General features: G+C 39.0%; 2 protein-coding genes across 2 annotated transcripts in view; both read left to right on the top strand.

Annotated features, from left to right (window-relative positions):
* Positions 1-19,440, top strand: part of col24a1 (collagen type XXIV alpha 1 chain) — an 87,263-nt gene extending 67,823 nt beyond the window's left edge. Inside the window, exons 39-60 of the mRNA XM_080032791.1 lie at positions 554-661; positions 1,515-1,568; positions 2,701-2,754; positions 2,880-2,936; positions 3,917-3,970; positions 4,900-4,953; positions 5,355-5,408; positions 7,081-7,134; positions 8,103-8,210; positions 12,212-12,319; positions 12,460-12,567; positions 13,897-13,950; positions 14,054-14,116; positions 14,393-14,446; positions 14,665-14,700; positions 15,719-15,754; positions 16,085-16,111; positions 16,927-16,992; positions 17,111-17,279; positions 17,457-17,566; positions 17,885-18,121; positions 18,581-19,440. Of these exons, the coding sequence (XP_079888917.1) occupies positions 554-661; positions 1,515-1,568; positions 2,701-2,754; positions 2,880-2,936; positions 3,917-3,970; positions 4,900-4,953; positions 5,355-5,408; positions 7,081-7,134; positions 8,103-8,210; positions 12,212-12,319; positions 12,460-12,567; positions 13,897-13,950; positions 14,054-14,116; positions 14,393-14,446; positions 14,665-14,700; positions 15,719-15,754; positions 16,085-16,111; positions 16,927-16,992; positions 17,111-17,279; positions 17,457-17,566; positions 17,885-18,121; positions 18,581-18,727 (1,812 nt within the window). The 3' untranslated portion in view covers positions 18,728-19,440. The remainder of the gene's footprint in view (positions 1-553; positions 662-1,514; positions 1,569-2,700; positions 2,755-2,879; positions 2,937-3,916; positions 3,971-4,899; positions 4,954-5,354; positions 5,409-7,080; positions 7,135-8,102; positions 8,211-12,211; positions 12,320-12,459; positions 12,568-13,896; positions 13,951-14,053; positions 14,117-14,392; positions 14,447-14,664; positions 14,701-15,718; positions 15,755-16,084; positions 16,112-16,926; positions 16,993-17,110; positions 17,280-17,456; positions 17,567-17,884; positions 18,122-18,580) is intronic.
* A 1,357-nt stretch (positions 19,441-20,797) lies between these two features.
* The window catches only part of znhit6 (zinc finger HIT-type containing 6), a 30,053-nt gene continuing 24,301 nt past the window's right edge, over positions 20,798-26,549 (top strand). The window contains exons 1-5 of the mRNA XM_080032293.1: positions 20,798-20,934; positions 21,258-21,323; positions 24,240-24,346; positions 24,568-24,653; positions 25,971-26,074. Coding sequence (XP_079888419.1) covers positions 20,816-20,934; positions 21,258-21,323; positions 24,240-24,346; positions 24,568-24,653; positions 25,971-26,074 — 482 coding nt within the window. The 5' untranslated portion in view covers positions 20,798-20,815. The remainder of the gene's footprint in view (positions 20,935-21,257; positions 21,324-24,239; positions 24,347-24,567; positions 24,654-25,970; positions 26,075-26,549) is intronic.

The following is a 26,549-nucleotide window of genomic DNA, read 5'->3' as shown; positions in this document are numbered from 1 at the left end:
AAGTGCTGAAGAGGAAAACACTGAGACACTGAAGGATACTTAGTGAGAGTGGATGTTTCCTGCTGTCAACGTGCTTTCATTGCTGACTTTCAAGTTAAAAAAATGGAGTCAGCGATTCTGAAGAACGCTTCTTGTCAAAATTGCTTTTTGTCAAAAATCTGTGAATATCTCCCCCCGATCTGCTACGTGTTCGTACTACGTGTGCACTGTGCACTGACAAAAATCCAGTGTTAGTACACAGCCTAGGCTCTGTAAACAGGCATGTTGCTTGCTATGGTCGGCCCTTTTTGTCTACATACCCTTTAGTTTACAGTAGATACCTGTATAAGAGAGCCAAGGCTGTGTATTAACACCATCTTTTTTTTTCAGTGCACACACAGTACGTACAGGTATCGTGCAGAGATATTCATATGACTTTGGCAAAAAGCGATTTTGACAACAAGTATTCTCCAGAATCGCTGACTCCACCTTAAAAAGATAGTCTCCATATTGGATTGTTGTCAGTATTGTCAGTGTTTCTCATCCACCACTGCCGTGCTGTGTCTCTTCCCAGGGAGAGAGAGGTCTTAACGGTGCCGCTGGTGAGATCGGCGGTCGAGGAGAGATCGGCCAGCCGGGCGAGCCGGGGCTTAAAGGCGCCAGGGGAACTCGAGGCACACCAGTAAGTTCCCATTCTAGCTGTCTTCACTCTGACCGAGCTATATGTCAGAACCAGGGCTGTGAAGCGATGGGTGGTTGTATTTAAGTCCATTGAAAATAGGCAACAATAATGTCAACGTGTTTCTGTTAAACGTGTTGTGTATAGTTTTTTATTACTAAAAGGAAATTAAAGTCTGGTTAGAGTGACATGTCATTGTTTGATTGATAGCTTGCCAGAGGACCAATGTTAAAATGTAAAAGCAATATACTGCATGGAACTAAGTGACCATTTACAGGTACTTTACATACCTGATAATGTGCTGCAACTGTGCTGCCAGTTAGCTATGTAGCCTGTAGAAGTTAGCAGTGCACTTTCCCCGGGTGAAAGTTTGTTTGTTGGCTCGTTCAACAACCTAATGTTCCAGGCAATAATATATATACTTTTTTTAAATTATAGTACCGCACTAAATATAATCCAAAGGCATATTAACACATCTCTCTTTTTATATATTCCAGTTAGGAGGTTTCTTACCGTATACTAAGGTAAAAAGCTATAGCCAACCCTTTAAAAAACAAAGCATAAAAGGCCTTTATTTTTGCCAGGTTTGAGTGAGAGCAAATAAAAGAGGATAGCATCCATTCAATTTTCTTTACAGAGAAAGGCAGCTCCCTTCCCATCTGAACCACTAAAAAACCATGTTGAAATAGCTGTGGGGTTAAGATTTATATCCCCGCCATAAAACAACTCATGCTCACACATTTCAGCATGCAAGAGCGTCTGTTTGAGGCCAATGTTATATTTAGCTGAAAGCAAAACAAACAACACGAGGACGGATTCACTCTTATTTGGTGTTCCTTTTGTGTGTTGCTTCCAGGGTCGACTTGGAGTCATGGGGATAGAAGGGCAACCAGGACTGGCAGGATACGCAGTAAGTTTCACCCATATGTGTTTCTATCAGAAAGAGGGAGACGGGGAGACAGGAGATCGAACCACCAACCCTGCAGTTGCAAGTTGACCACCATACCCACTGAGCTACAGCTACATTGACACATACTGTACTGTACATACTGTATTGTGCAAAATACATAAATATCGTACACAATCATTAATTTACCCACACAACGATTGCAGATGTTTCTGATAAGATAGTATCTTCTTACTGAATATATGTGGAGTTAACCCTGACAGTTTGGGCTCAGCACATTCCATTATGCTTAAACATTTATTGGTCTGTTTTCCAAAAGTAGGATTACTAACTTTTAAACCCTGGATTTCCCTTAGATCCCTATAAGTAAAAGCTTTTCCATGTTTATCCATCAAACGTAATCCTGCATCAAAGAACTTTGTACAAACTTCAGATGCAGATCTCAACTCGACTTAGCTGCTGAATTTATTTTCCTTCTAACCAACTCACCCCCCCTGAGTTAGCCATGTGCCATAAGCCTGGCATGTGCTTGAAACATGCTGAGTTCAGGTAGAAGACATTGCACATCATCCCTGCCATTCTTATATGTCCCATCACTCTCATTACTGCTAATTATCCCTTTGATTCAAATTAATATTTAATAAAAAATACACAAATAATAAACAGAGTGAAAAGAAGAGGTGGAATCAAACATGGTTAAGTCAACAAGCCATTTTTATCAGGCAACTCCACAGCTGTGTCAGTACCAGCATCAGTTGGTTTAGGTTGCATAAACTTTAACAGGGCACCTTAAGTTCATGTTGACGCATTTTATAAATTGTGTTTGTGTGTGTGTGTGTGTGTGTGTGTATGTGTGTGCCTGCGTGTGTGTGCGTGCTTGTGCCTGTGTCAGAGTGCGTGTGTGTGCGTGTTGTGTAGTGACGCTCTCAGACTCGTTCACACTTGACGCAGTTATCTGAATTGTTAAGTGACAGAATGGAAGAGCCTCTCTACCAGGAATTGTGTTTATATAAAACACTTCTGATTCATATGCTGCCAGGGACACTCATGTTTCTCCAAGAAACAAGCTGTAGCCAGTATTGGTATGGTACTGTTGCTTTGTTAAGTGCAATAATCAGATAATTTTTTTTCTTAGGGTCACCCTGGTAAGACTGGGCCCATAGGACCACCCGGGCCTAAAGGTGAAAAGGTAATATGATACCTACACTAGTGTTTGAAATCGAATTATATAAATTATTTGTGTTTGAGGCCTACTTTTCTTCAAGGTAATGCTCAGGTAAGTTTGTCATTGTTTGTGTTATTGCTCCGTTCTAGGGTTATCCAGGAGAGGACAATAAGACGCCAGGACCGCCAGGGCCCTTAGGTGAACCAGTAGGTCTTGCTTTCCTTTAAACTCTCCTTTCATTTTTTTCTTTCTTTTTTTTCATAATTTTATTATTTTGGATGGGTTGGCAAACTGTGCACAACATGTCAATATCTCCCCCATCCTTTTCCTCCACCCCCACCCTCCCGTAAAAAACACGTAAACACATACATACATACATGCATATCTGCATACATAGGCCTACATGTATGCACAGAAACAACACCAGATTGACATCGGAAGTAAACGTTAATCCCGATTAACTGATTTCAGCACGTTGAGTAATTTTTTTTGTCCCACCAGATTAATAATACTACAACAATGTGTTTCTATTCTTAAACCTTGCACACATACTGACTGTGTGGGTCGGACGGCTTGTGTTCATTGCAGGCTGAGCATGGATAGAAAAAAAGTTTAAACAGTTTTAAATCCTAAATTACTTCAAGGATTCAGCTTGTTAGAAAGCACACCCAAAAAGACCAAAGTCATTCTCAGACTAATATCAAAAGAGGATTAGGAAGTATTAACTAGTCTTAAGAGCTTTGAAAAGTTCAAAGTTATACATCACCATGACTTACGTACATTTCCAAACACATTTCCGGGAACTTGACATGACCACTGACATTGAGCTACATAGCAACAGGTATAGATAGCGACCTATTGTACAATATGAGTAGCACTAGATTAAGTTGGCACAGGATTGGAGAACATAGCATGAGAAATACACAATGGTAGCCTGTGTCTTGCTGCAGCCTTTACCTAAAGTAAAGTTCACGGTGGAATTACGCCTTTTCATTTGATTCCAGTTAAGATCCAGACTCATAGGTCACAATTTAAGAATAATGTTGCTTGTGCGTTAGCCTGAGAAGTGCCCACTGTCTTAAAGTAGCTGCCCCAGCTCAATTTAAGCTGTGTGGCTATACATGAAGGCATGCATATTATATACAGTATGTGTGTGTTCATGTGTGTGCATTTGTTTTTACTACAGGGGCCCGGTGGAGAGCGAGGAGAGCGTGGCGAGCCAGGGGATGAAGGATATCAGGTAGACAAGACCACTAAATCAACGTCAGGCCCATATCACACAGTCACCTCTGTGTGCTTGTCTACTTCGGTTGTTGTTCATGGTCTTTTTCGAGCTCCATTTAACACTGCTCCGCTCTGGACCACACATGTTGGAGAGGATTACCAATTTCCCAGCAATATCTGTTGTTTTTGCCACTTCATGCCTCGCAAACCCAGGATTCCTTGCTCTCAAAAAGTTTACACGCATGCACGCATTCGCCGTGCACGCAAGTTGATATATGAGTTACTTTAATGCGAACAGATGGTGTTTATTGTGAGACTGTGAATGGATTTACAAATGGGTCCTGTAGCTTCAAAATTCGTAACAGGCAAACACACTTGATTTAGCTAATCATAAAAATATACTGTTTTGATCAGTAAAACTATGGAAACCATTGGGTAACAAACGTGTTGTGTGTAACTGTTTCAATTGCAGTCCTGCAAAACAATCACTATATAATCCTTGACCTCCATTTTCAGCTCCAGCCTTGGTTCACATTTAGTTTGACAATGTTGTCATCATTCCCCTGTCTTCCGTTAAGTACCCTAAAAGGTCATTCTCGGCTTTTGTTGCATTTTATTTGTGCAGGGGCAGACTTTATAGATCCTATTTACCTGTCTTGATTAATGCAGCACCTACAATTCATACATTGATGAATAGGCAAGGCGATGGCAAGTTTATTTATATAGCACAATTCATACACAAGGCCATCCAAAGGGCCTTACAAGGGCATACAATACACCATCAAGATTAGACATCAAAAAGAAAGAGCAACAATTTAGCTTTGGGTCTGATGACGTTCCTACAGAATGGGATTAGACATGGATGTGTTAGCTCTTGTAGATATCTAACAAATGGGAATCATTGAGGAAAATATAATTATACTGTATATTCAAATTGTGTTTCAGGGTCATATTGGTCCTACTGGATCTCGTGGAGCTGTTGGACCACAAGGCCCACCGGTAAGTCACTATATGTCTTTAGTACATTCATAGTATATAATAATAGTACTATATATATCAGCTTTGACATCTTTTTGTGTCTAGGGGCCACACAAGAGTAGGGCCTAGAGTTAGAAGGTTCTGTCCCTTTAAGAGTGAATGTGCTTGGAGTGCTATCCTGCCTATTAGATTATGAGCTCACCTATTATGTGTTCTGTACGGAGTGTCCAAAATGAACAGACTCAGATTACGAAGCAGTGTTGATAAGATTTGATTCCATTTATTTCATTATTTAATTTGACAAGTTTGTTATCCCTCCGTTATGCTGTATTAATTAAGTTTATCATGTAAGCAGAGTTTGGATTCAGCATCTTAGTATTATTATTTGAATGTGTTTTTGTCTATTTTCTTGCTTTGTTCAGGGAACACCAGGCCTCCCTGGCGAAATAGGCCCAATGGGAGAAACAGGAGCTCTGGTGAGTCCATGTCAATCAAACTTACTGTACATCTATGTACATTGTTTAACTCATGTATAAAGCAAAAAACGTTGAATAGGTAATGAAACTTGGTCTCCATCTTTGAAATATGGAATGGCCTCTTTCGGAATGTGTCTCACTACTATCTATCAGGTTGTTTTTCTATTCAAAATGGGGTTTTCACTCTTAGAAAAACAATAAATGTAGAAATCCTTCGGGTTTGCTGCCAGAATGAAAGAGCCACAGCACATATTTGGCCCAAAAACATATTTTGATTATTCACCTGTTACCAGATGAGCATGCTAGCACAAATATGTTGAGCTGTTTGTGTTTTTGGGGTAAATCATTTCCTATCAGATATGTTGGAATTTTAGTTAAGGAGAGAAATTCAGCTTATCTCCTTGTATGGAAAACCAGGAGGTTTGGACTATCGGGTGAAGAGGAGACCCCTTAACCTTGTCACAGGCCTTCTGATGAAATAACTTCATTTTCTTATTTCTTATACAGTATAATATGGTTATTGTTAACGGTCCTTGATCAAATTTCACAAAGCCCCTAGTAAGTGTAATAGAAAATATTTTTGCAGATACCACATGTGAAACAGCTTTTATGTAAGAATGATTTTGTAAGCAGTTCAAATAGTATGGGATTATTTATTTTAATTTGATCAGTTTGGCTTGAACTGAAATTGACTTTTTAACCATTTCAACACACATGTAACATAGAAGAACAAGAAGATTTACTTTATTTACTTAAAAACAATAAATGTACTTATTTACTTTATTTATCCCCTATAGGAAATCAAATTATTTCACTCTTTTGTAATATGACACACAGGCCTGAAAAAGTCGCACGCACAACCAGGACCTATACACATACATTACTATACAGAGGATAGTCGAGAGTTATAGGGTTGGTGCCATGCTTAAGGGCAACCCAGCATTGCCCAGTAGGTGAACTACTTGTTGGCCGGACATGAACCGCTAACCTTTCAACTCAAGTACTGTAAGACAGAGCTACTGCTGTGCACCATATAGACCCATATACATTTAGGAGCCATTTATTACTTCACATTCTCCATGGTGAGACTGGAAACGTTTAGGATCTGTTGTATTTCTGTTTGAAAATGAACAGCTTCAGTAAAGAATTCCTTGAGGGATATCTCGTAAGCGCTGTAAACATAACTACACTCAAGGCCAAAAGGGGGGATTTTTTTTTAAAGCAAAGTATGGTTTCAATTACAGTTTTCTATGTATTTTCAATGTGTTTCCATTTTTCTATGTATTGCATAATGTATATAATAATTTTTGATGGAAGAAATCCTATGGGGTTTATGTTATTAAGGAAGATAATATACTCTAGCGCGTGTTATTGTTAATATAACACAATGCACTGGAGGTTCCATGTGTTAGCGTTATGCAATATATTTTACTCAAATAACTCATTGTAATTTCATGCAATGCCATGTGCGGTGTTAAATATACAGCGCACAGTTGTGTATATTTCTTCGACAGTCCGGACTGACTATAGAAACAGTCCTGATATTGGTTTCTCCGTAAGACTCACACTAAACATGGTCTTTTTCTTAAGTGAGATTTTCCGCTCATTAATAAGAGGCGAGTGAGTGATATATGTATAAAGTGTTTTATTCTCCGTGTGTGTGTTTATCTAGGGCTCAGCAGGGAAGAAGGGAGCAAGGGGGCTGACTGGAACTACTGGCATTGAAGTGAGTATCACACCACCTCTAAGCAAATGCATGGAAACAGTAGAATCAAGGGCACTTTTCATTGTGAGTAACTGTGTGATGATGATGATGATGCAGTGTGGCATGGGGAAGAAAATACTGCGAAATCCCTTCTAGCATCACCAAAAGTATTGCATGTTTGATTTGTGTGGTGTACCACTACTGAATACAAAAAAAGGATCATGAAACTTAAAACTTCTCCACATCACAGCTGATGTAATGCATGGCTGTTCCCAAGAAAATATCCTGATGCATTTCTGGCAGCGGCAACAGTGTTGTATTGTGAAGCGCCACCTCAAGAAAATAAAACTTCGAGTGACTGCATCTTGGAATAGACAAAGTCAGCAAAAAAAGACATCACAAATCACACTGTGCACATTAAATAAAAACACCACAGCCACCAGAAATGTACCAAACTCCAAAGAATGGACATTTTTAGATCACAGTTACAATGGCACACATACATAGATTTGCACAGAGTTTGAATAATACAGCTCCGGAAAAAATGAAGAGACCAGTCTGGATTTTTCTCAAATTTTCATTTCTACATAACTTATTGAAAATGCTCTAAATGAAAAAATGTATTGTAAATTGGTAGAAATGTTATCAGTAGTTTATATTATAAAACCAAAATGTTCATTCTACTCAAACATATGCCTATATGTACATAGTAAAATGAGAGACACTGAACATTTGGAGTGGTCTCTTCATTTTTTCCACAGCTGTATTAGAAGTGGTTTGACGATGACACTTGCTTTAAGTGTTAAAAACAGCTCTGTGTCTACAGGAACATCTGTTGGTTTAGGTCAGAAAACAGGACGGTTAAATAGCAGATGTTTTATTTGAACCTTCTCAGAATTCCATGGCACTTAATGGTACGTCTGTGAAATGCCCCTCAGGCCTAGATTAAGATCGAGTGACATTTTTTTGCTGTGGTGGAAATTTTCCAGGGGCGGACCGGTTTAATTGGACTCCCTGGAATGGAGGGTTTCCCCGGGCTAGACGGTCCCCCAGGACTGACTGGCTTGCAGGGATATCCAGGCAAACAAGGACGACAGGTAATCAACGACAGCATCATACAAACAACAATATAGCTATCTGATTAGAATTGTATTTAGTTTTAATGTTGTGTATCACATGTTGTTTTCATCTCCATCTAAACCCACCACCTCCCTGCACACATGCACGCACACATGCTCACACACACAAAATAAAGGAATTATGCTTCAAAGCTGCAACCTCTATTCTTTCTTCTCGATTTCCCCCCCCAAAAAATCATGCCCATGCTTGATAACTTAAAGGCACAACAGAAGTAATTGAATGAAATTGGATCTTACTTTACAACAAGGTCTTTTCATCTTGTATTTTTGGCAGAATATAAGCAAAAAGTTTTCTGGAGTTCCCCACATCTCACGTTGTTGTTGGATCTTTTGCACGCTACGCTAAAGGGCAAATGCTAACTAACACGTTCCTTTTTCTTGCTCGCCAATGATACATTTGCTAAAAAAAATATACAAGGCAAAGTTCACTGATACGTTTTACTAAGGTCAGTCAGGAGGACATAGGTGACTGAGCATAGACACTAGATACATCAATGATCAGTGATTGAGTGGGATTTTGTGGCTGACACACACACACTCATACACACACACACACACACACGCACACACGCGCACACACACACACACACACAGTCACACACACACACACACACACACAGAGAGGCAACGTCTCAAAACATTCTTGATCAGCACCACAGGAGGAGTCAGAAGATTTACTTGCATAACTGAACTTTTCAAGAGGACGTGTCCTTTCATCTACTTAATGCTAAATCTCTATCGCAGACTTTGGCTGAATAAGAAGGGTTTAATAGGAAGCCAATGATTCACCCTCCTCACCTTTACCATTTAAGGACCTTTCCTTCACAGCTTTTGCTTGTATTTTGCCCCATTCACTCAACAAGCATGCAGAAAGTTCAAATCCTGTAATGCTCTGGTTGAGTGACTGTGTGAATGCTCACCACAGAAAGTGAACTGGTGGAATAAGTTTAGTCATTTCAGCTGAAAACTATCAGAGGTGGAATGATGCTGTAGGCAGCCTAATCACCAAGATTGTTTTTTTGATCTTGCATTGATTGCATTCTTGTAATCTTACCACAAACTGCCTCAGGAGACACCAGATAGACCACACCACCTATTCAGCCATCATGCTAATTGGTGCCACATTGTCCCCATAGAACAGGGACTTTATTCAAAAAGTTCCCATTCAAAAGCTTTCCTTTAACTGTAATCGTCTGCAGTTTTCAGACCGAGACATACGGCTGAGATTGAATAATCACTAAATGCGCCGTTTGATTTGATTGGCGTGGTTTTGGTCGCGACACAGTGGGTTTATCCAAACATGTGGCCAGCCACAGTGGATTGGGATTTCATGCCTGAGTGTCTTTGTCCTTTAAAGCCAAGAGTGGGAAAGCCAAGTCCTTTCATTTACATAATGTCGTTGTGTAAAAGGAGTCCCTCTGGCTTCAAAAAGGAACTTACAAGAACTCTTTCCACCCCACTGCAATATGAATCTTAAACAAAGCCAAATAGACCCTACTTTTTAATGCAGCTTTGCTTGACACACATGCTTTTACTGTTTTATTGAACTGTTTGTGTGATTTTATGTGAGTCTTATGTTGTTTGTGTTCCACAAACTGAAAGCAATTTTCTTTCACTATGCGATAGAAAAAAATGTTTTTTAATTTAATTTAATTGAGTTGAATTAAGTATAATTTAGCCACTGGAATTGTTTTTACTTTGATTGAAATGATAGGGTTTCTTACTGACTGCAGACTGAATCCCAATATTTACTTTGGTTCCTATACTATCCAAAATAGTAGCTATAAATTTAGAAATATGCTTAATTTACTTCGGAATTTTCTTGTATGTGAGCTGCTTTTGAACGGTCTGCTTCAGATTTCTAGAGTTCTTAGGATGCTTTTTAACTATACAACACTCTGGACTTTCTTAGCAGGAGAAGTCTGCAGGAAAACCCCATTTTCAATTTCACACGCCATGCTTCCATGGTGGGAAGGACACTGTGCTATTGCTTCATTCTGCCTGTGCTGGCAATAGTCCCCTATCCGCATTGTTCTTGTTAGTCATTTTTCCATAATTATTCTCAATTATCTTCTCATTGGTTGTTTTTCCTATTTATCTGCTGCCTATTTATTTCTATTCACATTGCCAGTTGGATGCAATTGCACGGTAAAAGGGAAATACTTTTTTGAATTCGATTTGGAACATTTCTGCTTTATCAGTCTTTTGGTACTAGAGAGCGCCAAGGAAGAAATGCAGCAGAGAGGTCTTTCCTCCTGTAATTAAACTGACAAAATGCCACCAACATCTCAGGAGCCAGACTTGTTTAAAGTTGAAACGCCAGACAGGTGTTTTTGCTGGACGCTCCTGCTTTTGGAACAGCCGTTTAATAGAGAAAGTATGTACATCTGATAACAATAGGAAACCCTGCTGCTGCTGACTCATCTGTATTAACCATCCACTAAAAAACTGGCCGTGACATGAAATCTGAGGTTTTCTTATATATATATATATATATATATATATATATATACATGGAGGATTAAGAATTAATAAGGATTTAGTAAATCAGATTACTTAATAAGCATTAACTAGGCTGTTATGCGTAGTTCATGCTTAGCTAAGCATTACTTAACTAAGGAACAGGAAAAGGAACAGAAGCGCATTTGTGTTGTTGCTTGGATTCCTGTGTATTGCAGAGGTGAACAATTAAATACATGAAGATCAATAGGACTATTATAATCGACATGATGTCAAACATAAGTTATACTATCCAGTCCATTACCCAATGAGGTAGGAATAGTAACATAGAACACAGCCATTCACCTGGGAAACCTGGAAAAGCCAGAAGATAGAATGTGCTTTGAATAGTTCCTTCTTATGTGTATATTGTGTTGTGAACTTGATTTGTGTGATATGCAAGACAAATACAAATATTATATAATATCTCATATCTCTCAATCCATTTGCTTACAGTGGCTAAATGGGAGCATCTATCACACTGAACGTCTGCAGTGTTGCGTTTGGACTTGCCTGCATTCAGGGGCACTGCAAAAAGTTGGGAATCCTATGAAAAGCTTGCCGTTTGTGTGAGGGTTGGATGGATAAGACCTTATTAAACCTCTGAGGGACATTTTAAAAGTCAGAAACTGTGGCTTTATTCTTATGCAAAAGCTAACCAAACACCTGTAGGTTGGTGGTTGGCCCTAGTGAGCCTACAATGGTGTGATTCCAACCTGCTTCTTGATTTATCTGCTGCCCTCACGTTGATGGAGGAACAGTAAAGCCGTGTGTGAGGCGACGACCCACTCAATGTGTTATTCTAATATCACTGGCTCGCTTCTGCCTCGCCACACTGCTGATGGAGCAGGAAACCGCTGCGGTCTGCGGCGCGAGACGGCTACTCAGTGACAGACAGTGCGTTATGAGGGTGCATTCAGGGAACACACTGTCAAGGAACATTATGTCCAGGAGAGGCCAGCAGACTTCAGCACTGCGGTTTACAGCTGTGACTATGCCACTTAAGGAAAAATGTATTTGAAGTGCAATAGACATTGAAATTAAAGCATTTAATTAATTAATTGATTAATATACATTGGAACATTTGTATCTAGTGTTATTCCCTTAAGTGTTAATCGCTTTAATTATTATGACCAGGTATTCAACATTATGAAATAACCATCTTTATTAACATTAAAATTTCCCTTTTCAAAAGGCATTAAGATTGATTTTGTTTTCCTTATTTAAAGGAAGGGCAGGTTAAGCCTGGTTAACCTTTTTTTTTAAAGTATACCAATGGTATATGGAGCAATGTTATGATGCATGGGGTGCTGTGTTCTTTGTATCTTGTTGTAAAAAAAAAGCCCACACACACTGTGGATTGACATTTTCATTGTAAATAATACTATATTTTAACACAACCATACTCTTTATTTGACATTGACAACATGTCATTGACATTGCCTATGGTTTGCATTCAGGGTCAGAGAGGCTTGGTGGGACCAGAGGGACCTGTAGGACGGTCGGGCCTCCGGGGAGAGGGTGGTCTTCCTGGACAGATTGGAGAAATCGGACCTCCAGGCCAGAAGGTGAAAAAGGATAATGGCAATACACAATGACCTTAAGTATTCCAAATTGCTGCAGTGTGTCTTTACAGTAATACAATGCATCTGGTGTCACTTTCCTAAGTTGTGCCGCCATTTTTAATGATTGACCTTTGTTGGTTCAGGGAGAGCCAGGACTTCCAGGGGACAGGGGACGCTTGGGAATCAAAGGAATGGAGGGGACTTCAGGTGACCAGGGCAGGACGGGTGACCTGGGATTCAAAGGACAACCAGTGAGTATAAACAGGAGTATGTGATTTAAAACAAAAGTCTGTCATCGCCTATATGGATTTTGGCAAATGTTCGGGGTTAAAGTCAGGTTCATACCTTTTCTTTAATGGTCATTCAAACATTGTATCGTTGACACATAGATTATCTTTTTCAATTGTCGAACTCATAACAGTGTAGGTCAGTGTATTGTTCTTTTTACATTGATACCACCCCTGGGAATGCTCTTAAACGAGTGTTTTATAAGCGGATATACATTATCGAATGCCTTTCTAAATATAGCTTTAGGGGTTTAGCTAGCCAATCTGTGGTGTTTTTTTTTTAAATGTGTGTCTGACACTTTTCCACCCTGAGCTGAGTAACAAATGATCTGGGCGAGAGCAGGAATGGAAACATTCCGCTTGATGAGGCCAAGTTATGTAAGTTCCTAACACTCCTGAGACCTGCAGAAAAGAGGTGCACCACTTAACTTATGTAACATCTCAGAGAAGAAGAAGAAAAAAAAAAGAAAGAACATTCAATCCCTCGCTCTCCCCTCCGTCGTCTAGTTCTCTCCATTGATGCTCGTGAAAGAGAGAGCAGACTCAGGCCCTTGGGTCAGATCCTTTTACATTTTTTGGTGAATAGAGTTTCTTTGGTCAAAGTTGTTGGCCTGTAAGCAGAGCTGTCTAGAGGATGTGGATGACTGGCTGTACAAACACAGTGTCTGCCACCCCGCACGACAGACAGTGCTCAGACACAAAAATAGGGAACAGACACCTAACCCTGTACTGTGTGTGTGTGTGTGTGTGTGTGTGTGTGTGTGTGTGTGTGTGTGTGTGTGTGTGTGTGTGTGTGTGTGTGTGTGTGTGTGTGTGTGTGTGCGTGCGTGTGCTGGGGCTACTGTAGATCCAGACATAAAGCCCTTGTGTGAGCCCCTTGTTCTGTTTAAATGGACAAGGACAATTTTAAAAGGCCAACTTACTAAGTTCTACTGTGTCTGGAGCTGAGGGTATAACATGGGATAAGTTACTCCAAAAATAGAGTGGGGAAAACGCACACCAGTCCTTTGTGAGGTGACGGTACTGGCAGCAAGATCCAAACATAGAGAAAAAGTACTGCACACTCAGTGAAACGTTGGCGATTAATATAAAATGGAGCATCAAAGAGTGTGCAGTATTTTTTTCTCTGTATAAAATGGGATATCACATCACAAAGGAATAAACAATCACATACTTAATGCCCTTATTTATTGAATATTCTGTATGTCAATGCATACTAAATGTCAAAATGACTGTGTAAAAGGCAAATCTACTGTGTTGCTATGATTTCATTGTCTTTTTTTTTGCTTGTAGGGGGAATCTGGAGATCTGGGAATGGTTGGTTTGCAGGGCTTTCCAGGGCCACAGGTAAGAGACTGAGCAGCTAAACAACAGATGAATATATTTTTTGAAAAGTCCTACAGCTTATTGTCCACATTTGATGACGAGACCTCTTTCTCCTTCAAACAAGGGGCCACACGGTGACTTAGGATGGAAAGGCTTCCCTGGCCCCAAAGGCCCAATGGGGACCTCGGTAAGTTTAATACAAATAGAAACTGAAGGCTTTCCTCGAATGTGCTGCTGGGAGATGAACCCCCCAGTAGAGGAGTAATATGAAAAGGAATGCCAGGTTCAGAAAAACACTTACAATTGTCTTCTACCCAGCTCTGTAACCAAAAACATATGGACGCAAACCTTTTGTACAATTACGTACGATACCTTGAACAGTTACATTGTAACATAACGTTAGAGTTTCATGTATAAATTCAGACTGGTTAACTCATCCTCAACCCCACTGTGTTTGTTACAGGGATTCACCGGACCTGTAGGCCCTGAAGGAATGATCGGCCCAATGGGAAAACCTGTAAGTTTCTGTTTGCGTCTGTGTGTGTGTTTGTGTGGGTCACAAGAATAATATAATAAGTTTCACTATCACAAGACAATGGAAATGATGAGAGTTTTTTTTTAAATAATTTTAAATAAATCCAGTCTATTAACTGGCCACATTATGCTGATAATTCAGAGTGGGATCCAAAGCTATATACAGTGTGTTTTCATTTTCTTCCCTTTGTTTTTCCACAGGGGCCAAGGGGTCCAAGGGGAATCAATGGTGAAATGGTAAGATCGGATTTAAACCAGCAATCATAATTTGAAGACCTGTCAGACTGATTATATGATAATGCTTTGTAATACGTATGATTACATGCTGACATACTGTGTGATTATATCATGATTATGCTTCACTGAAGTGTCAGACTTTAGAATTCCTTACAGAAGAATCATTGTCGGGTCCAGTTCTCATGGCGCCACCTCAAAGCAGATTGTGGGTGTATATAAAAAACACTAAAAAAAGACGTATTAAAGCTGTGCTTAAAGATGTTAGCATAAACGCTAGCCGGGGTCCAGCGGTAGCTTTGTTTATATGACTGTTCCTTAATGTGACATTAAATCACCATGGCTGAGTCATAGTGAAGTTAGTTGTTGCTGGAGCCTCGCTGTGGGGCCGCACAGTCCTCTCAGACCCCCCACTCTCACACACTGTTGAGGAAATGCCTTGTCAAAATGTTAGTATGGAAAAACCACAGCACAATCCACAGATTCACTTCAACATCCCTGTTCCCAGGTTGCAATGCAAACTGATGTAATATTCTTAAATGGGCTCTGCACTGACCACACACATACACACGGACTCAGACACGGACTGTGGTGTACCCCCTCTTTCAAGCCTTTTCTCAAACACCAATTATGTTAAATATGTTCGTACTCTCACATACATAGACTTGACCTTCCTGAAGTCTCGCCAACACACCTAATAAAGTCCAGGTGTTCCAGGTAGCTTCTAAAGTAGAGTCAGCCAGAGGGCCCAGTATTTAACCACAGTAGATGTGTCCAGTATGAGATACAGTCAAATTCTATACTGAGAAAGACGAAGGGAGAAGAATGAATCATAAGGCTCTTATTGTTCGTTGAGTGCCATACTGTTCACAGTGATGCTGTACTTTCATTATACACATTACTCTTAGCTAGTAATGCGGTATTTATAGGGTGCAGGAGTATTCACACTCACAACAGCTCAAAAATAATTCATCATTTTTGCATCATTGTAAATGTTATTCCTGATGTCTTGCACTTTCAGGGACCACAAGGGCCAGAGGGATATCCAGGACCCAGAGTAAGTATTAACCTCATTATCACAGTTCAGCTTAATTCTACACATACTCTATGCCTGTATCAATACAGCAATGTATGCTTATGAAAGATTCATTCAGTCAGTATAGGCATTAGGGCCAGAATCTATAAAAAAATCTTACTTAAATTACTGGTGGCATGCCATATGGATGATCTAAGATTTCAATTTTGGTCCAGTTCTTTGGTTGCACGCTTAAAAGTCTCCCCTAATGTATTGTCAGAGCCCCCAGACACAGACATGGTTTACCAGAAAGTGTTATTTTACACTGTGTCACTCATTTTGTCATCTTCTTCTTCTTTGTTTCCTCCTTAGGGACCTCCTGGTGCTCCCGGTCCCACAGTAAGTGCTTCATATCACTCGTGCAGACAGGTAGACAGGACCAGCTAGAAGACAGCTGTCATGCTGTTCTGAGTTCTTTGTAAAATACAATTTGACTTAAACCCTGTATTCTAATCCCATTGTATTAGTTAATCTCCCTTTGGTTGTGAGAGTGACCCTGTTACATCTTGTTCTGTTCTCTTTCCAAACCCAAGCTTCAAAACTCTTTTTTAGAGAAATAGTGGAGCATACGGAGCAAATAATGTCTTTGTCGCCTATTAGTTTAACCCCATATGAGCCAACAAATCATCCACTTCAATCATAATTCGTTGAAAAAGGACACTTTTGTTCAGTAGCATTGCCAGGGGATCAATGATTATCCTTCCCTGGCACTGTGATAGAAACCCTCCCCGCATATCTTATCTGTCGGAACATGTGGATGAAGTGCAGCTTTTTGGCTCTCCGAGTGACCTTGCCCTGTTCAAACACTTCTAAGAGAATCCTTTAAAAAACAAGTGTATCAGATGTCTTTCTTTGTTGACACATATTATGTGATAACGGTAGTGTTTATACTGAGTGGAATGTGGTATTCTTCTCCCCTGCCGAAGTCAAGAATGCCACGGTTTATTGATGCAAGAATTATTTTACTGCTTTTCCCTGTTATTAATGTGTATTCTTACCCTGTCGGAGTTCCTTTCTAAACTGCTCGCGTTTTGAAACTGCCGTGTTTTCCATACAATGAACAAGCCCCTGAGATTAAAATATTTCACTTGAACGGTTCACTGAATCTGTTATGTTTTCATGAAAGTCAATATGTTGAATTTTGAACCCTACAGAGACTGATATATGATGAATCAGCGGTCTACGATGTATCCGTCATGAATGAGGCCCTCCGGAGAGAGGTATGGCACTAATACACTCACTCAAAGGACGCTGTTTTTTCTCGGCCATTCGTTGGTATGGTTCGTCTAACAATGGCTGAGTTTGACAACGTTGTTTTTTCCCCCCATTCTTAACCAGAGTTTCCAGAACACAGAAATGAGCCTGCCAGACCAGAACACAGAGATACTGAAGACGCTGCGGTACCTCAGCACGGTGATCGAGAGCATCAAACAGCCTCTGGGATCACGGGAGAACCCGGCTCGAGTCTGCAAAGATCTGCTCGACTGTCATCACAAGCTCAAAGATGGTGAGGGTCTCGTCTGCTTGACACTGAAAGGATGGGATTCAAATTTAGTTTTGCATACCTCTTGTAAAATGCATGTCTTGCTTTTCCCCCCCCCTCTCTCTCTCTCTCTCTCTCTCTCTCTCTCTCTCTCTCTCTCTCTCTCTCTCTCTCTCTCTCTGTCCTCTCTTTGACTTTCAGATTGGTTCTGGATCGATCCAAACATGGGCTGTACTTCTGATGCCTTCGAGGTCTTCTGCAACTTTACTGCAGGAGGCCAGACCTGCTTACACCCAGTGGCCTCTAATAAGGTAAAGTGAAGTGTTAAAATGGAAAAAATATTCTGTATTGTTAAAAGCCTTACTTTATTGAAGCCTAAAATAGTGCTTATTATTCCATATTTTTGGATGGTGGGGAAAGCGTTAATTTAGATTTCTTTAGAAACTCTACTTCAATGAATATTTCAAACGTTGACATAATTGGACCCTGAATGTTTACATTTTAATCAAACAGTCACTGCAACAATCCTCTACATTGTCCTTTACTCTAATGTAGGAGATATGTGTCTTTATCCCATTGTGGTTATGACACCATACTGATCACAGTCATGTTTCTGCTCTCCACCGCAGATGGTGTTTGGTGCAGGGAAAGTCCAAATGAAGTTTCTCCATCTGCTGAGTGCTGAGGCCAGCCAAAGCATCTCGCTGCACTGTCTCAATGATCCTCCCTACGACAGCACAGCAGGCTTCAGCTCCTTCGGATCCGCCCCACAAGATAACGTCACATTTCGTTTTCGTGGCTGGAACAAACAGATGTTTCATAAAGACACGGTACTTGAACCACACGTGCTACAAGACGAGTGCAAGGTAAAGAGCCTACATTTGGTGTTTTTTAGAGTATTTATCTTGGTTTTAAGATTTGAGATCTTTTTCTGTCTATAAAAATATAAGGCATGAATATTCATAGATATTTGGTTTATTTAGTACCTGGTCCAACAAACATTTGAGCAATTCTCCACTACTACACCTATGCATGGAATGGTGTCAGACATTTGTCTCATGCAAGGACAACCTGATGGAAATAAGGGATATGGCATAGAGTCAAGAATATTTTAAAAAGCTGATTTGCAGAAGGCTTCAACTTACATGCTGAAAAATCTCATTCAAGCATTATATTTATATTGTCAAATTCATATGTCAGGCTACTTTTGGTATCATTTGAAAGACATTTTACAAACAGGTTCTGTTTAAACATTTTTGTGGAATGTGGAATTTGAATAATTTAAATAATGCTTTTTTTCCTCTCCTCCATTCATCCACTCTCAGATCCAAGATGGCAGCTGGCACCAGTCACGTTTCTTCTTCCAAACTCAGGACAGTCGTCAGTTACCTATTGTAGACATACAGGAATTTCCCACATCACATCCCAATAGTCAGCGGAAAATAGAAATCGGTCCTGTCTGCTTCCTCTGACACCAACTCCACCGTCCTGTAACACATTTGTATGAACTGCTAAAATGCAAGGCTGTTACAAAAGAAATGGCTTCCTACCAAAGAGTGCGAGTGTCCTTCACAGTTTGTTCCTTGGAAACTGTTTAATGGGACCTGAGTAAAACTATTTCCAACAAGAGGCAGATCTACATGGAATAACTCGATGTCTGTGGTACTAAGGACAGTGTATAACAATATTTAACAATAAATGTGTAAAGTATGTTTTGTCAATAGTAAAACGGTGCTTAGGTTGGCTGTATTTGGGCCGATGTTACTCCCTAAACATGGGGTAGGACCTCACTAAGCAGCAGCCAATCAAAACCCCCTAAAACTCACACCTCCCTCTCACCCCTCATGACCCCCCACTAAACACACCCAGACCATCCTACGCAGAGGCCTAACCCGAAGGAGCGTTTCAGGCCTCCTACATAGGAGCACTGTCTAACTAAAAGGTTGTTTGAGTGCAATAGCATGTGGATAATGTGTGACTGCTTTTAAAATATTTCATTTTTCGATCAAAGGCTATATTTTACATCGTTTTCATGATATTGTTTGTCTTTGGTCCTGTCCAGTCGGACCAGTACATCTTGACAGATGGTGCTCTACCTCTTCCTGCTCATTTGCTTTCTAGAATAGTTGCTTATGTCAAGTCTTTTTTTTTTTTTTTTTTGCCTTTGTGTTGTATGTACCGGTTACATCAAGATTTGTTATGTTCTATAAGTACTTATGTTGATTTGGTCATTTCTAATTTATGAACCATTTTTTTGATACACCACATATTGTTTCGTAGCGTTTCCTTCTCTGTGGTAGGTTCTTCAGGGCAAACCTATCATTGGTGCTGCAACAAAGAATGAGTCATCAGTGAGTTTTTACTTTTCCTGTGTATATATTGACAGCATACTGTATGTTTATTTATATCCTTTTTGTTTGTTTTTTGTTCACATTACTGTACCACAGTAAGTTATACTCTCAGAGAACTATTTGGTCAACCACAACTCAGTCTAAAGAAGTATTTATGTTTAAAAAGGTGTGTTTGTGTGTTCACTCCTGTTACCATAAGGTATCATTCTATTATTTTGGTTTATTCAGTGGTGTTTAGGTGGACTGGCAGCTACAGTAGGCCAGCGTCAGAATACACAGAAAACGCAGTCAACATACTCTTTAAGTTATATTACCTTGAACAAAGTGTAATTATATAAAGTCTGTGGAGGATAAGGTTGGATGCAAATGTGTAAATAATAAATAAGTTGACAAACAAATAAATGGAACATTTTATCCACAAATGGTTGTGTACTTTTTTGAAAGTTATACAGTGTTGGGATCAACTTACTCTTCATTATCAACATAACAGGATCAGTAATGTGACTGGACTTCATATAAACTGACACACGTAGTAGGCCGCCTATCTCATAGTGACTCATAACATCATAGTGAAATACCTCATTAAAAAGATTGTGGCACAGCTTATAAGTGTGATTGTGTCAAAGCATAATCAGGGTGTTTAAAGGTGTTGCTCTAAACAACACTAACCAAGTAGGCTACAATACAAATTTTATGGTAGCCTACAAATAAATGGTTTGTATTCTTGTAAAAGTCACATTGATGACTAGATTGCAAAACAGCCTTTTGGCTGTATTTAGGCCACACATCTTGGGATATTGTCAAGTTATTTTTGTCTTCAGTCAAACGTGAGAACGTGAGAAACGTTAATGTGAGAGACATTTGTAGATTATGGGTGAGTCACCAGCCATCGGAGTTAAGACATTTTGATAAAAAAATAATGGTTAATTTTCTAGATTGGTTCATTCAATGCTTTTAAATAATTTTTAAGGATTTGTAGCAACGCTGTGTTAAAGTAAGGGATCTGAATACTTCTGTTACTGACACTAGCTCGGTGTGTTTACGCTGATTTCGCTGCAGAAAGTTGTAGTTCGTGTCCACCATCACCTGGAGGCGCCAATGAGTAACCTTCCCTACCGGAAGTCACTTGTCTCCACGTGCTGCCACAGGCGGAAGAGCGTTTGTTTTGATGCCTCTCGGTTTGATCCTCAACGTGTGTGTATCGCTCCCATGAAGTGCTCCGTTATTTTACCGACAACAGACATAATGTCAACTGCTGAGAGCCAAGTGGCAAACAGCAGCGACGAAGAAGAGCAGAGAGTGACAAAAAGAAAGATTTCTCTCTCCAAGTAAGTGTTTTTTTTTCGTCTTTAACGTAGCAAGCCAGGAGCTAACTTAGCTTACATGCTCTTGCCTACTTCTAATGTCTTCTCGTGCCTCGGTTTGTCTGTATAATTGTAAGTATATAGAAATAGTGTATGTATTAGAGCCGCCAAAAGTTCTCAAAATGTCTTAAAAAAAATATCTTCTTGTTTCCGGGAAGTTGTATTCCCACCATGTGTGGGTTCTCCAATTAGCTTTTTTTGGGGGGTCCATGACATGTCAAAGTTTGTTTCGGTTTAACTTGCCCCACTTATATGCATCTTGCTAATACATGTGGTCTGTCCTGCAGCTGTGGTGTCTGTGCATCAGAAGAGGCCAAGTACAGATGTCCGGCCTGTTTTGCCCAATCATGCAGGTGAGATTATTGTGCAAGTAATGCAGCCATTTTACTGGCAAATGAAGAATCCCATTATGTTCATGCATCTCAAATGAATCAATCAAAAATAAGAACTTCATTGGGTTAAAAAAAATAAAAATCTTTCAAATGCATTTAAAATCCAAAGACAGAATTTTAAATAAAAAAAATATTTTGAAATTTAAAAACTAGTCATGTTTATGTAAAATTGTCCCTATGCCAAAGTAACACATTCAGAATTGGTATTTGGTTTAATCCCAAGTAGGTAAATACAATGAGTCTTATATCTAACGTGACTTAAGCTGTAGAAGCTCTATATGATGTCCCTGAAAAATTCACGTTAAACTGGAAATAATCAGCAAGTTTGAGGATTAAGTAACAATTAAAAACACAGCTTATGTTATTACATGTAAAATGAAAGAAGAACATTTCTACATACATCTAGTCTGCAATACAATTTTAGGAAATGTTGCATCGACCAACTTAACCCCCTTTTACAAAAAAACAACACTTCTCTGTAGGAACACAAGGCCAAATGCTTGGGGTGGGCTAAGAAATAGCAACCCCACGAGAGATATGGCAGTAACAGTATGTGCAGAGACAAACAAAGGAGAGAGAAAGAAAGAGAGAGAGAGAGAGATAATGACCACAGTGAAATGCAAAATAGATGTTTGTTGACTCAGACTTTTGGACCCCACTCATATAATAAATATTAAATATGAGCAATGTCAGCATCCATGGGCCTTCTGTCAGTACGCACAAAGCACACTATTTCACATTTATAGAAATAGAAGAAGAAACGCCAAAGTGTTGTAAAACTCGTATTACATGGGGGGAAAAAGACATTGGCCAAGGCTCGAATTGATCTTCCCCAGGTGCTTACAAACCATCATCTCCTTGTGAGTCTGAAGTTATGTAACATGTGAGGTTAGATGAGGATGGATTGACTACAGGAAAGAGACATTTCCTTTGCGGTCTCAAATATTGTGTGTGTGTGTGTGTGTGTGTGTGTGTGTGTGTGTGTGTGTGTGTGTGTGTGTGTGTGTGTGTGTGTGTGTGTGTGTGTGTGTGTGTGTGTGTGTGTGTGTGTGTGTGTGTGTGTGTGTGTGTGTGTGTGTGTGTGTGTGTGTGTGTGGAACAACTGGCAATAGATAGTGGCAATAAAGCAAGCAGAAAGAGAAAGGTCCACCTAAATCTTTAATAGTTTAGTTAAAGAATCACTACCTTGAGCAAAAAATGCACTAGTTCGGTTCGTCTCGTATTATTAGAAAGTTATGATATGAGCATTATTTGACACGGGTTTCCCCCTATTTTTCAACCTTTATCATATATCACAGATACGTTTTTTAATTTGAGTTCATTTTCAGAAAAAAACGATGTATTAAAAGCTTTATTTTGTTAAGATATTGTTAGTAAAATCCAACCCAAATATCTGCTTTTTTTTAATTAAAATGATGTGATGTAATGAAATGTGTTCAACTGTAGCCTGCAGTTACGTACGTTTCATGTTTGGCTCATTGCCATTTTTTTCCTGACTGAACTTTACTTTAATTCGCGGCCAGCAACAACATGCCATCGGCAGTGGCAATGCTCCACGGCCTGTTCCTTTTGAATTCTGTGGATGCTGAAGCATTTACAGCTTAACCTTCACGTACTAAATGGCATATTGAAGGTCATACCTGAACATTTCATTAAGGTTTATCAAAGGGCGCCAGGGGATGTGCTTCCCCCTTTGTCTCATTGTTGCCTGTTGTTTTTGGGCATCATTCAGCATTCCTTTTACATAGTTTCTACGGATACAGTCTTTGTCTGACCCCCGGCCAAATACCTGTCTCTCAGCAAGCATCTGTAAATGGGTCCTTCGGTTCTTGGATTAAATCACAAGTTGGTTTCAGGTGAACATTATTTTGTTTGTAGCAACTGCTACTGATAGATAGATAGATAGATAGATAGATAGATAGATAGATAGATAGATAGATAGATAGATAGATAGATAGATAGATAGATAGATAGATAGATAGATAGATAGATATATAGTAGTATCTGCTTATTGAGATGTCATATAATACAGATTGATAGATCGATCGATAGGTCAAATGAAAGAAAGATAAGATAGATAGCTAACTAGCTAGATATATAGATAGATAGATTGATATATAGATAGATAGAAGTTTCCTTATTGACATATACATGTTATGTAATGTAGATCGATTGATAGGTTGAATTAAATATATAGATACATAGATAGATACATAGATCTATGTATTCATTCATTCATTGTGGCATTAAGGACAATGTAATTGAATTTACATTCCTTTTTTTTGTCACTAATTTATATTTTTAATACCTTTGGCCTGACTTCTGTAACCGTACCTCTTCCTTTCCGAATTGTCATCACTTTCACTAAATCTTTCCAATCCAGCTTCCACAGTTCCACAGCCCTTTCAGAGCTGAAAGTTTGAGTTTATATTGGGAAGTAAGTGGAGCATACAGATACTGAGAGCTTATTTTGGTTCTGGGTTTTTGTCTGGGTAAGTAGCTAACGGATGTATGTCCACACACATATAAATCATGAAAGCATCATCTTGTTTTCTCTGGGTCCAACCAGGGATATTAAATCTTTCTGGAATGTTGATGATAACCTTTTTTTTAAATAATCGGTAAATCTAGCCATGTTTATCCACCTGCAGCTGTAGTTATTTGTTTTGATTATTCAGGGGTTTTGCTTCTGTTTCATAGTTGTTGGTCTCGGTTCATCAGATAAACAGTCCTTATGTAACATTTGGTACATGTTGTCTTCTATCTCTCTTTGTCCAGTTTTCATTTTTGCTTTGTCTGGACAAGCTTAAATGTCTCTAAACCAAATTCCATTGAAATAATTGAAGCATTACCTAACAAATGAATTTTTTTTTCCAGCTTGCTGTGTGTGAAGAAACATAAGGAGGATTCGGGATGCAGTGGAGTCCGAAATAAAACAGCCTTTGTGACCCTCTCGCAGTTTGATGAAATGGCGCTTCTCAACGGTGAACGCCGTCTTTTACTGAATTTATCCCTTATCCTTTAATTCTGAATTTAGATTTTTAAGACAATATTGTTGACAGATTGTCACTTTAAATTGAAGTTTGAACTCACCCGCAACTGATTGTTAGTTGCAAAAAAAGGCTGTTACACAGTTTGTTTAATGGTGTTTTCTAAATGAGTGGTGTTATTAAAACATAAAAAAATGCTACAATTTGTATCTTAGACTACAGGTTTCTGGAGGATACAGGACGATTTTCTGATGCTGCCACCAGAGACAATCTTATCAAGACTCCTCGTTCCACTTTCAAGGTATGTCCTGGATTAATGGGATAAATTGCCTTTATTTTGGTAACTTTAACAGGACTAATATTGAGAATGTTTACTGTTAATTCTTCAATTGTCACAATTTTCACTTTCAGCTATGTTACATTTTGAGAAATAGTTGCAGCAAAATACTTTTTAAAAACAGTCTGAAAGCAAAAGGGAAATATGCATATGTTGGGTGTTACAGTTGCATTAAAAGAAAAGTTTATATACATGTCACTGATCCATTGTTATGTTGGATTAAATATCATGAATATACATAGCTCAGGAAAATCCAAAGGGGAAAATAATAATAGAAGAAACTTGGCTTTTCCATGGTAGAAACCAGAATCATCTAAATGAGCTTGTGTTGCTTCACTTGTAAAATGTGTGTTTATGTAATGGTTCAAACCACAGACATTCATTTATGTAAGATTCAGTGTCCCTGCCAGCGTTTACCTGTCCTGTTACCGCAAGACAACACAAGATATATTTAATAGCTTGGAGGAACTTGTGTTCTTTTTAGGGGATTTTTAAAGCTTGGCACATGAGTTTTGGGATTTGAGTTTCCACCACAACACTACAAGTGCTGTAATCTCTTATTAGCCCTGTATAGCCCTATTTTATAATAATATATTTTGTAGTGTCTTCCACTACAAGTCAGTCTGAATTCATAAAAGAGCTACTCGAGGGCCAGAAAGGAAAGGCTTATTAAATTTAGATGAGATCAGTAAGGAGAAGTTTATAGGTAATTCTTCATTTAATTGTTAATGGAACTTGCACAGCCATATTTATTCATGCAGAACAGATGTTTGGTGTTTAGACTTGTTTGTTCTAAGAGAACATACTCCCCCCCCTCGCTTTCTGTTTTGTTTTATGAACTTTGATGTGTTTGTGGGTTTCTATAAATATAAACTGTGCTGTTAAGCTACCAGTATTTTCCAGTGAAACTGATATATCATGAAACTTTGGAAGTGTTGGCCAGAAATGTTTGTTTATTTCATTATTAATTCATATTTTTTTATTCTCAAATCAACTGACTATTTGTTCTATAAAATTTCAGTAAATGGGAAATGTTGTGATTACAATTTCCCTAAGCCCAAGTAAATATATTCAAACAGTTTATTTTGTCTGTGCAAAACAGAAAGGTAATTAGTTTATTATAATAAAAGATAAAGAACAAACCAAATATTCATATGTGATAAGCTGACCTTTGGGACTTTTTGCAAAAAAATCAGGAATTGCAATTGCTGCTGACAATTGGTTAATGGATCATCTAATTTCAACTCCAATATGAACTTTCTGTGCTTTTCTGTGTTCCAGGCAAAGAAGCTTTCAGCCAGCGCCAGGAAGATAAACATCACACTGAGGTTTCTCCCCGTCACCTTCACCAAGAGCAGAGAAAACTCCACCATCTTCCTTTTTAAGTAAGAATAAAATAAGTCACATACAGAAAATGTATTTTAACTTCAAACATAATATTATTTCTGTAGTTTGACAAAACAAGACATATTAATACAGCACCATGAGTGTTGGGATTTTCCATCGGAGCTGCAGCGCTTAAAATCTTATCCAAAGTTTTTTGAGACAATTTGTGATTTGCTCTGTCTGAGTCAAACACAGCACTTCACGGTTTTCTGCAGTTAAGTCATGCTTAGACTAGAGCAAACCTAGCTCCTGATTAGTGATGTTTGACTTTACCACAGGATGGCACTCTTGTTAAGCCCTAAGAGCAGTTGCATCCAGTACTGGCTCTCTTTAAGGTTATCTACTGGCAGCATGGTGCGTGATGATGAGAGTCGATGGTCATGTACCAATTTACATATGTGTGATCTTATTTTACCTGGGGCAAGTCAGGCGTTATTGACATCAGTGCACCGGTCTCTGGTAGTTATGATGTTA

The sequence above is a fragment of the Ammodytes marinus genome, assembly GCF_949987685.1.
Source record: "Ammodytes marinus genome assembly, chromosome: 8".
In the NCBI taxonomy this organism is placed as follows: domain Eukaryota; kingdom Metazoa; phylum Chordata; class Actinopteri; order Uranoscopiformes; family Ammodytidae; genus Ammodytes; species Ammodytes marinus.
Note: the sequence above shows the minus strand (reverse complement) of the source record. Positions and strands in the feature narration are given on the sequence as shown.